This window comes from Rutidosis leptorrhynchoides, chromosome 7, assembly GCF_046630445.1.
Source record: "Rutidosis leptorrhynchoides isolate AG116_Rl617_1_P2 chromosome 7, CSIRO_AGI_Rlap_v1, whole genome shotgun sequence".
In the NCBI taxonomy this organism is placed as follows: Eukaryota; Viridiplantae; Streptophyta; class Magnoliopsida; order Asterales; family Asteraceae; genus Rutidosis; species Rutidosis leptorrhynchoides.
Window position 1 is genome coordinate 38755451 of NC_092339.1, and position 12319 is coordinate 38767769.

A 12319-nucleotide genomic window follows, 5' to 3' on the forward strand; every position below is an offset into this window, starting at 1 on the left:
AACTCTTTTTACCAGCTTCTATAATCTGGTCTAGACGCTTTCTCATCCACCTTTTTGACAAGCACTTTCTTTCCAATCCAAGACTTAAAAGAATAAGAGAGGACGTTTGACGATTTGCTACTAATAAGAGTACCCGACACACTACGCGATCAACCAATCCTTGAAAAAATCCTTTAGCATTATTTTCTGTAGGATCCTCCACATCCTCGTCCCGCAATTGAACACACCATCAACCGCACCGGTCTTCGCATCATTCTTTTTGAACAAGTTTTCTCTCGATGTCCTTGTATCGCCTACATCACCTCCATCATTCGGATAAGAAAACAAATTAAGAGGATCACCTGAGGTTCAATCACCACCACCCTCGACTTATTGTTATTAATACCGTTAGGGCGAAAATCAACACACAGATGGAACCGAGAGCTTTTCCGGGCAAACATATGGCCCCCATCCACAGGGATATCAACCAAAGAACTCGTGGAGCCCGAAACACAAAACAACGTTAGTTATTAATTAATATTTACAGTATTATACATGTAATCAATCATTTAATTTTAGACTCAAAATGCTTGTATTGACATTATCGATTACTTCCGTGAATCATTAAGAACAAGTGATACAAACTATAACTCCAATGTAACTTAACTCTAAAAAAACAAATCTTTGTTCTATTTCATGTTTTTTCCCTCGTGTATTTGTGTTTCCGTGAAAGATGCAAAAAGTCTATGAACTATCATGACCTGCAACTACACCTTCATCATCTCTGTTTATAAACAAACATCCCACGTACAACTAATACCCTTTATGATATAATAATCATATCCATTGGAATTTATACGATATAATTTACTCTAAGTATATCGACACATTTACTCTAACTACATACCATAGCTATAATTTGCTTATTGACACATGTTTCTTTTTGAAGTTAATATACCGACTGAAACATGTAACCAAGCATCTTGTAAACGTATTCCAGCGCAAATAACAAAAACTACATGCTTCAATGCAGATGCTTCTATGCCTCCCCCTCCTCTGCTACCTTAGGTTTAGCTTCAACTTGCTTGACTTCACCAATTATCTTGCTGAAATTTGGTTGACTAATCATGTTCCAGAAATACCTCTCAACATTTGGAAACTGACATGTGAAGTTCTTAGTCATCAACATCCGAAACCCTAACAACAAGTTGCATGTGGTGATGATATCAGCCAATGTCACTGAATCACCAACTAGAAAAGTACGTGATGCAAGATGTGTGTTCAGAACACCAAGACCTTTCTTCAAGGCATCAGTAAAAACCGCATCAGCCTTCAAATCACACACATATTTATTAGTTGGTAGGCTCATAAAAAAAAAAACAATTATTAAAATGTAATAAACATCTAAAATAACGAGTATGAAAGTTAAGTTTTAAGAAAAGCAGACTTATAAATGGCCCAGCATTTTTAATGTTATAGATTAGTTCTAGCCCTTGACAATAATTAGTGTGTAAAACATGACTATGCTACAATAGTCATCTCAAACCACCAAACAACAGAAAATAGTTTAGTACTGTATAAGGTTGTTGATTGAATATGTTTTACGAAAGAATAAAAAAGGCAAAATAATTGACTTACAGATTTAATTTGTAACCCATATCCCATTCTTGGTGCGATCACACGTCTCAAATTTGCATCGAGCGTAGATGATGAAAAATCAATCCACTGCTCAATTTGGCCCTGTAGGTTTTATAGTGAATACAAAAGTTACATTTGTAAGTACTAATATTCCTTCATCACAAGAGAAAGATAGAATAAAAAAACTTGCATATTCTATGGGTGAAGATCCAAAGAGAGGGCTTCCATAGGCAACTGCAGCGACCAAAAACAAGACGTAAGCACCACAACCAAAACTAAAAACATAGACAATGAAAGGCTAATTTGTTAATCACCATAGCGAGCAATTGCATTACTCTCAAATACAGGTCCATCTGGCGTCTCGAGGACAGGAAACTGCATCAATGATGTGAATAGTTAAGTTTAAAAAACCACGTGATAAACCAAAGGGACCTAGCTGTCATTGTGAAAAGAAAAATGTAATGTAGTTAATAACTAGACCACAATAACGCAACGAAAAACATACACGACCAATGGGGTGCATCCTGAACTCAGAAGACATGTTTAGCACGCCATTCTGAAAAATATCAGATATTTTGACTTCAACACCAACATATTCTGCAGCAATCAGTGTCTTAAAAGCATTCGCATTTTGCTTTCCAACATGCATAATCTGCAAACATGTGATGGAATGGATATAACAAACAAGAACTAAACTTAGTTAATAAGAGATCCAGCAAAATACTATGCTTATATGAACTATAATTACAAATAATTAGACTTTGCATCAACTTAAACTCAGACTAGTTAAATAAACAACACACAAGCACTCAAATGAAAAAAACATTAACATCCGTGTTCAACAAATTGATCTCGTTATTACAAAATACTAAGGATATTATATGTTTTTAACAATTATTATTATGTGATCTTTATTATTATCTTAATTAAAACTGCATAAAATCAAAACGATGAACAGCAAAAAAATAAAAAAATAAAAAATAAATAAATAACTAACCAGCGCCATTGCTTAAAGAAAGATCGCCTTTCAGTACCTGATACTGAAGAGTTTAGGGTTTACTTTAACGGCGTGTAAGTGGTTGCGTTTAGGGATTATACAAGGCGAGTATGCGCTGTTAAGTCGGGCTCATCACCCCCCGTTACCAAATTTGCAAATTACCCCATCTAATATATCTAATTGACAATTGACAAAGTTGTTATGAATAGTAATAATTTACAACTCTTAAAGCATTTAATACATAAGACACTTCTTCACTTCCGTTATGAAGTCGGTATCAACAACTGTCGCAATGGTCCTGTAACTTTTTTTAGTGGGGAGGAATAGTACGGGAATGGAGCGATACCAAGCCGAAACCCTTATTAGAAAGGGTTTTAATCATAACATACATGAAAGTTGACACAATGCGATAAAAAGCGGCAAAGCTTCGGAAGCCTGAAATTTAACTTGAAAAGAGTTGACATGTTATAGGAACTGATTGACTTAAATATTCATAGCTCTCTCTCTCTCTCTCTCTCTCGCTCTCTCTCTCTCTCTCTCTCTCTCCCTCCCTCCCCATATTAAAGGAAGAGCTACATTAATTAGTTTTTTTTTTTTTTTTTTTTTTTCACAAAAACACGATAAAAAAAATAAAAATAAAAGATCAACTATCAAAATGATGATTTAGTTCAATTACAAAACAAGACACATTCATGATCATTAAACCCAACCGATCATAAGGCCCATTAATACAAATAAAAACTTAAACTGAAGCCTCTAAATGACGTACAAAAACATAAGACATTTAAACTCGTACACCTCAAACCGAACAATATCCAAGGGATTGTATCAAAGACACATGATTGATGAGAGTAACACAATTTAGCTCCAACGGATGATTCAAAAGACTAAAACTCGATCTTGTTTTGAATCATAATGGTTTTATCCATGCTTGGCCGAAAGTAACTTCGATAAGCTTGAAGTAATTATCCTTCCTATAGAAATAACCCACCCGATCTACCTATGTAACTTACTTGTACGTCTCTATAAACATGATACAATCAAGTTTCGTTCATAACCGGAGCCCGAACATCATTCACTAGTTTCGTGGATGGCCACATATTGAAGGCACCAAACATACTACACATATCCTTTTAACCATGCCCCCTCAAAATTCATGAAACTAACCTCATCCGCAAGCTTTTTTTTTGGGGGGAGTAGGTGTTTCACCATATTTGCGCGTCCCGCTTATAAAGTTATCGTAACTTTTTATATTTATAATCTGCTTGTTAGGATTGACCAAATTACCAATTGGTTTAGTTTTTTTGTGCGTTGATATTACATCATTGAATACATCAAAATCGTCTTCTTCGTTTATAGTTTGTAAAGAAGGTCCGAAAGCTAATTAGTTAATCTCTCTTGAAAATGCAAAATATAAGCCATTACACTAAAGTACACTAATTCCATGACACTTGTCAAACATTCACATTGTGTCACATCCCACCTCAACTTACCCATTACTTAACACTAGTATCCATGACATACTGTTTTACCATCAAATAGACCCACCTAAATTAATTACTCCGTAATTAATATAATGTACCACTCATAATAGGTAATGTATAACAAAAATATGCCAAAATTCTTCGTGATTGAATATGCTCAACAACGACTTAGTGAAGCACGGTCATTCAACGACATGCCAAGAAAGCTTGCTAGTATTGGAGTCTTCAAGGACTTGGAGCAAGGGAGCTTCAATGGCGAGCTGGATAATAGCAGCCTTATTAGATCGATTTTTTCAGTTTTAATCTCACCATTCAATTTCCGTCTTAGATAAAAATTCCCTCTCAACCTAATACTCACCATTTAAGCTATTGCAGTTCTATCTATTCTTCCACACAAACTTCCTGTAACTGCAAATTTCTTAAACTTTCTGTCTGAAAATTTTCAAACCTAATTCCTCTCGACGTTACAATTCCAACAATTAAATTATATATTGGGCTGTGAAATATATTTTTTAATAAAATTATATTGAGCTCAGAAAAGAAAATTATATTGGGCCGTGAAATATATTTATTAATAGACCGTGAAAATAAACTTTGTAATGGGCCTGACTTCCCAAATATATACCCCTGGAACATTTAATTTTCATCTACATATCTTAATTCAGATTCAGAACGGTATTGAAAGGCGATCGTTTGTTCTTTGATCAATGGCGCTGGTTAGTTTTTTTTTTTCCTTTTTTTTTTGTTGCTGTTAATCATTTTCATTTTATGTAGTTTTAGTTGATCAATTCATTTATGCTAAGTTATTGCAGTTTGATTTGTATCTTGTATCATTAATCATTCATAAAGAATTAAGATAATAATAATAAAATCATTAGTATAATCATAAACATATAATAAAATATAATATAATTAGTAATGAGATCAAATTGTTTAACACGTGTTAATGTTTTATGCATTTGAATACTTGTGTTGGAGTATCTGTTATTTATTTAGTTAGCCTAGTTTACTCTATTAGATGTAAAATTTTATTCTAAATAGGATCATGATTGATTAACTAAATTTGCACTGATTTGATGTTTTAATAGTTGTATTGTATTTGATTCATCAGCAGTAGTAAGCTTTCTGATACGAACATCGATATTTTACGTGGGTACGTCCGATTTGCAGTTAGCTAGTTGCAATTGGTCAAGTAGAAGTTAGTAAAAATGAACGTTCATAAGTGGTTACTTTATGTCCATGTTTCAGTCATGTTGCATGTTAGTGTTGTTCTATTATAAATATGTAGTTTCTTTTGTTAAAGGATATGAATATGAATGAAAAGTTTGGTCAAGTCCAAAAGCCTCTGCTATTAATCTATGCTCTTAACTTCATTTGAATTAGTGACGTTTGTTATTATGTTTTCAGGTGACTTTGTTGCATATAGTTGACTTAATTTTTGAATATACAGTGTTATGGACTATGGAGCGTGATTTGGCTTCATAGTTATAAATGAATCTGTTTACCGAGTTATTTGATTTTACTTATACAATTAAAGAACTTGATTTTTGATTATATGGAGTATTCTAATTAGCTTTCAATAAAGCTAAGATGGTTATGAAAATCTATAGTTACTGTTAAAATATTAATGTTTTTCTAGAAAAATCTAGATTAGTTTAGCATTATTTAGAAGTCATTAGATATTAATTGATAGATATTTAAGAAGTACTTACTAGAAGTAAGTAGATGGGTTGACTAGTAAAAATTCTAGCAAATGCTAGATGCATCACAACCAACATACATGGCCTATAAATAGGCAAATGGTGTTCCAAATTGTATATACTCAACACACAAACAAATCAACAATTCTCAATAAAGATTCAAACTTTCTAAATATCAAGTCTTCATATTTCTTTAACTAAACATCCCCTCATAAATTTAAATCAATATTAATCAACTACTAATTAATCTAAACTAAAACTACAACAATTCTAACAAGTGGTATCAAGAGCTAGTTTGGGCGTTTGTTCGAGTACACCATGACTACCGTTGGTGCGTACAATATTCCCGTTCCCATCTTTGATGGTGACAACTATGATTTTTGGAGTATTCGAATGAAGACATATTTTCAAACACAAAGCTTGTGGGATATTGTCGAAGTCGGGTTTACAACTCCAAAAGACGTCGAAACTCTGTCCGCGGAAGAACAAGAAAAATACAACAAAAATGTAGTCAGAAATGCTGCTGCTCTAGGCTACATTCAACAAGCCTTGACACCGTCTATCTTTTCACGAATCATGAGAGCTACGACAGCCAAAGAGGCGTGGAAGATCCTTCAAGAAGAATTTCAAGGAAATGTCAAGGTGAGATCCGTCAAACTACTAACTCTAAGACGAGATTTTGAAAATTTAAATATGAAAGAGGCTGAGACCGTGAAAGATTACTATTCTAGAATTAAAGAAATAGTAAATCAAATGAGAGCCTATGGAGATAATATAACTGATAAGAGGATCGTAGAAAAAATACTTATCAGTATGACAGAAAAATACGATCATGTCATTACTGCTATCGAAGAGTCGAAAGACATCGAGACTCTGTCGGTACCAGAATTAATTGGCTCTCTTGAAGCATATGAGGCTAGACTGAGTCTGCGTAGTGAAAACTCACTAGAAAGTGCCTTTCAGTCTAAACTCAAAATAAGGTCTCAGAAATCTAATAATGAGGGGAAAAGAAATCTCGAAGAAAAGTCGAGAGGAGGAGAAAAACCCAGAACCGGGTTTGATCAGAGAAGAAAAAACTATCCTCCATGTGGTATCTGCAAAAAGACAAATCACTTGGAGAAAGATTGTTTCCACAAAGGGAAGCCACAATGCAATAATTGCAAAAGATTTGGGCATATAGAAAAAGATTATCGATTAAAACAAAATCATCGAGCTAACTTCACGGAAGAAAGTGAAGATATTCCGGAGAACAAAAATCAGCTATTCTATGCCTGTCATGTCGCAAATAAACAAAGGGACGATACTTGGTTGATCGACAGTGGGTGCAGCAACCACATGACAGGAGATGAAAAGTTATTTGATAGTATCAACACCTCCGTAAAGTCCCGCGTTAAACTAGGGAATGGAGCTCTTGTTGACACTAAAGGCAAAGGTACGATAACTGTTCAAACTAATAACGTCACTCGCTCTGTTAATGACGTTCTTTTAGTACCAAGCCTTGCAAGTAACTTGCTAAGTGTTGGACAAATGATGGAGCAAGGATACTCTTTACTCTTCGAAGACAAATCATGCGTTATTCGTGACAAGAAAAATAACTATAAATTAATAGCCGAAGTGCCAATGGAGAACCGCAACTTTCCGCTTCGATGGCAGTATATCAGAGACACGGCCATGAAAGTTCAAGTTGAAGAATCATGGCTATGGCATCGAAGATTTGGCCACTTTAACTTTCACGCACTAAAAATCCTCCAACAGAAGAATATGATGAGAGACTTGCCTAACATAGAAGAAATCACTGACACGTGTGAAATCTGTATGATGGGCAAGCAACATCGAAAACCTTTCCATCGTGACAAAGCTTGGAGAGCGAAAGGTATACTGGAGCTGGTGCACACCGACATTTGTGGACCAATGAGGACCCCGTCACTTAACCAAAACAGGTACTTTATTCTCTTCATCGATGATTATTCTAGAATGACGTGGGTTTATTTCATGCGTGAAAAATTAGAAGTATTTTCGATATTTAAGAAGTTCAAGAACTTCGTAGAAAAAAGTAGTGGCCGTTATATAAAAACGCTAAGGAGTGATAGAGGAAAAGAATACACCTCTACACAGTTTAACAAATTCTGTGAAGATGAAGGAGTTAAACGCCAACTTACTGTTGGTTACGCCCCTGAGCAAAATGGCGTCTCTGAACGTAAAAATAGAACTGTAATGGAAATGGCCAAAACGATGATACACGAAAAAGGCCTTCCAAACAGTTTCTGAGCTGAAGCTGTATACACGGCTGTATATATATTGAATCGATGTCCAACGAAAGCCGTAGAAAACAAGACTCCAATTGAGGCATGGAGTGGAAGGAAACCATCAGCAAAACACTTACGAGTTTTTGGATCTATCTGCTACATCCATATTCCAAAAGAGAAACGTCACAAGCTCCAAGAAAAATCAGAGAAGGGAATATTCTTGGGCTATAGCACACAATCAAAAGGTTACCGAGTCTATAACTTGAAGACCAATAACATTGTAATCAGCCGAGACGTGGAGTTTGACGAAGATGCTTCTTGGAACTGGGAGAAAGACAAAGCTGAAAAACAAACATATCTACCACGAATATCTATAGAAACTCCAGCTCAACAACCACTACAAATGGAGCATTCTGGTCACGAAAGCACAGGAGAAACGAGCCCTGCTACGCCAAGTTCTCCTTCAGCAACATTACCTTCAGCGCAAAAAGAATCAAGTCCGGAATCAACACCGGGAAGAGTTAAAAAGTTAGCAGAGGTGTATGAGACTTGCAACTTCACAACTATAGAACCTGAAAGCTATGAAGTTGCATCAAAAGATGAAAAGTGGGTGGCTGCTATGAATGAAGAAATAAGAATGATTGAGAAAAACAACACATGGGAGTTAGTTGATCCTCCAGAAAATAAAGAAATCATTGGAGTTAAATGGGTTTACCAAATAAAGCTCAACCCTGACGGTTCTATACAAAAACACAAAGCAAGGCTAGTAGCTAAAGGCTACTCACAACAACAAGGAGTCGACTACAACGAAACTTTTGCACCAGTAGCTCGACTAGACACTATAAGAGCACTTGTGGCATTAGCAGCTCAACGAAGGTGGAAGATTCACCAACTAGATGTAAAATCAGCCTTTCTAAATGGATTTCTCGAAGAAGAAATATACGTCGAGCAACCACAAGGGTTCATTCAGAAAGGAAAAGAAGACCAAGTCCTGAAGCTAAAGAAAGCTCTATATAGACTTAAACATGCACCACGTGCTTGGTATAGCGGCATTGACAGCTACTTCACAAGTACAGGATTCAGGAGGAGTCAAAGTGAGCCCACACTCTATATCAAAACCCAAGGTAACTCTGACACTCTCATTATTTCCTTGTATGTTGATGATCTTATATATACGGGAAACAATGAGAGAATGATACAAGAGTTTAAGGAAGACATGATGAAAACGTTCGAGATGAGCGACCTTGGTTTGATGCGCTATTTTCTTGGCATCGAAATCAGTCAAGAAAAGGAAGGCATCTTCATATGCCAAAGGAAATACACAGAAAATCTCCTGAAAAAGTTTAAACTATACGGTTGTAAAACCGTAGCCACGCCACTAGTTGCCAATGAGAAGATGAGACACGAAGATGGATCTGAGAAAGCAGACGCTTCAAGATTCAGAAGTCTCATTGGAAGCCTACTCTATCTGACAGCAACAAGACCAGACATCATGTACGCAACCAGTCTACTATCCAGGTACATGCAAAATCCAACTCAAATACATTATGGAGCTTCTAAAAGAATATTAAGATACTTGCAAGGTACCATGGACTATGGAATATGGTACAAGCCCACTATAGATGCGAAGCTTCATGGATACACAGATAGCGATTGGGCCAGATCGGTGGATGACATGAGAAGTACTGAGAAGTACTTCCGGATACGCATTCACACTTGGATCTGGTGTATTCTCATGGACATCAAAGAAACAAGAAACGGTGGCACAATCGTCAGCCGAAGCCGAGTACGTCGCAGCCGCTAACTCAGCTAATCAAGCTAAATGGCTAAGAAGAATACTTGAAGACATGGGTGAAAAACAAGATGAAGCTACTCAAATATTATGCGACAACAAGTCTGCAATTGCAATGGCAAAGAATCCTGTGTTTCATGGTAGAACAAAACACATTGATATCAAATATCACTTCTTACGAGAAGTCACCGCTAAGAAAGATATTGAATTACAATACTGCAAGACCGAAGAGCAGATTGCAGATATTTTCACCAAAGCGTTGCCAAGATCAAAGTTCGAGTTTCTACGCAACAGGCTTGGAGTAACATCGAAAAACATTAAGGAGGAGTGTTAAAATATTAATGTTTTTCTAGAAAAATCTAGATTAGTTTAGCATTATTTAGAAGTCATTTGATATTAATTGATAGATATTTAAGAAGTACTTACTAGAAGTAAGTAGATGGGTTGACTAGTAAAAATTCTAGCAAATGCTAGATGCATCACAACCAACATACATGGCCTATAAATAGGCAAATGGTGTTCCAAATTGTATACACTCAACACACAAACAAATCAACAATTCTCAATAAAGATTCAAACTTTCTAAATACCAACTCTTCATATTTCTTTAACTAAACATCCCCTCATAAATTTAAATCAATATTAATCAACTACTAATTAATCTAAACTAAAACTACAACAATTCTAACAGTTACAATAAGAGTTTAACCTTTTAGATGTAGAATTAACTCTAAATAGTTTTAGTTCATATACGCTAGTTTGTGCTGGATCTTTTATTTACTAAATTTATACTGATTAACCGTTTCGATAGTTGTAATGTATATTGTTTCCGTGTATTTATTTAGTAGGTTTCTTTTTTTTTTTTATTTGCTCCATCACATGTTTGCAGATTATGCATGCTGCAAGGGGAAACACGGATGTTTATAAGACACTAATTGCTGCAGAATATGTTGGTGTTGAAGTCAAAATGAATGAAAATTTTAGGCCAGGCATGTCAAACAAGTCTCCTGAGTTTCTCAAGATGAACCCCACTGGAACTGTATGTTTTTTTTAAGCATTATTATTGGTCTACTATAAAATCAACAACTTTATCATGTGGTTTCTTTTTAACTAGAAGGACAACTCACAAATCTCAATTGGATTTTTTCCCCCACAAATATATACATATTGTGTACCTTCATGTATCTAGGTCATTGTCTCTTTGATTTATCACGTGTTTTTTAAAAACTTAACTATTCACATCATTGAGGCAGTTTCCTGTCCTCGAGACTCCGGATGGACCTGTATTTGAGGGTAATGCAATTGCTCGTTATGGTGAGTCACAATTTAGCTTTTCCTTGTCTATCTTTTTAGTTTTTGTTGTGGTGCTTACTTTGTGTTTTTGGTCATTGCAGTTGCCCGTGGAAGCCCTCTCTTTGGATCTTCACTCATAGAATATGCAAGTTTTCTTTTTCTCTATCTTTCTCTTGTGATGAAGGAATATTAGTATTTACAAATGAAACTTTTGTTTTCTCTAAAAAAACCTACAGGGTCAAATTGAGCAGTGGATTGAGTTTTCTTCATCGACGCTTGATGCAAATTTTAGGCGTTTGCTCAAACCAAGGATTGGATATGGGCCCCAAATCGAATCTGTTAGTCCCTTACTTCTCTCTACTGACTCTTTATTTTCTTCTTGGATTTTGCCATCCTTTATTCTTTCGTAAGCATATTTAATTAACAACCTTATACAGTAGTAAACTATATCATACAATGAATAAAAGCAATGTCCGTTTGGTGGTTTGAAATGACTATAATTTTAATTCTTACCCACTAATTATTGTCAAGTTTTTTGAATCACAGTTTGAAATAATCAAAATGACTAACATTGAAAAGGCTTATCCATCTACATTGTAATAATTGATTCCTACTAATAATAAATATGTGTGTGATTTGAAGGCTGAGGAGGTATATATCTATAACGTAAAGAGAGGTCTTGTTGCTCTAAACAAACATCTTGCATCACATAGTTTTCTAGTTGGTGATTCAATGACATTGGCTGACATCATCACCACATGCAACTTGCTTCTGGGTTTTTGGTTGTTGCTGCCCAAGAGCTTTACGTGTGAGTATCCAAATGTTGAGAGATACTTTTGGAAGATGATCGATCAGCCAAATTTTAGCAAGATAACTGGTGAAGTCAAGCAAGTAGATGCTTCTATTCCTTATGCTCTTGCAAACAAACCTCGGGTAGCAGAAGCACCAATGCCTAGGGCATTGAAGCATCCACATCTACGCATGTGTTGAAGGGTGGATATAAATGCATAGGGCGTTGATGTCATGTCATCAAATACGATGTTTCATTGCATGTGTCTCTGTCTTGAACATATGAAATTAATGCAGATTTAAGGTTGTTTTGTTTGTAAATTCATTAAAAATAGGTATATATGGAACACTAATACATAAAGTCTATGACCGAGTATATTTGTTGTCATTTGATATGAAAA

At 35.4% G+C, this 12319-nt stretch overlaps 2 protein-coding genes across 2 annotated transcripts; one reads left to right on the forward strand and one right to left on the reverse strand.

Moving 5' to 3' along the window:
• Positions 1–758: 758 nt before the first annotated feature.
• On the reverse strand, positions 759–2748 carry LOC139856831 (elongation factor 1-gamma 1-like). The gene is made up of 6 exons (XM_071845540.1): positions 2615–2748; positions 2123–2269; positions 1932–1992; positions 1808–1851; positions 1618–1719; positions 759–1309 (listed from the first exon to the last, which is right to left on the reverse strand). The coding sequence occupies exons 1-6, from the start codon at positions 2621–2623 to the stop codon at positions 1019–1021; spliced, it is 654 nt and encodes a 217-aa protein (XP_071701641.1). The 5' UTR covers positions 2624–2748; the 3' UTR covers positions 759–1018.
• A 2057-nt stretch (positions 2749–4805) lies between these two features.
• Positions 4806–12119, forward strand: LOC139859116 (elongation factor 1-gamma 2-like). The gene is made up of 6 exons (XM_071847922.1): positions 4806–4814; positions 10726–10875; positions 11090–11150; positions 11231–11274; positions 11366–11467; positions 11772–12119. The coding sequence occupies exons 1-6, from the start codon at positions 4806–4808 to the stop codon at positions 12117–12119; spliced, it is 714 nt and encodes a 237-aa protein (XP_071704023.1).
• Positions 12120–12319: the final 200 nt, after the last annotated feature.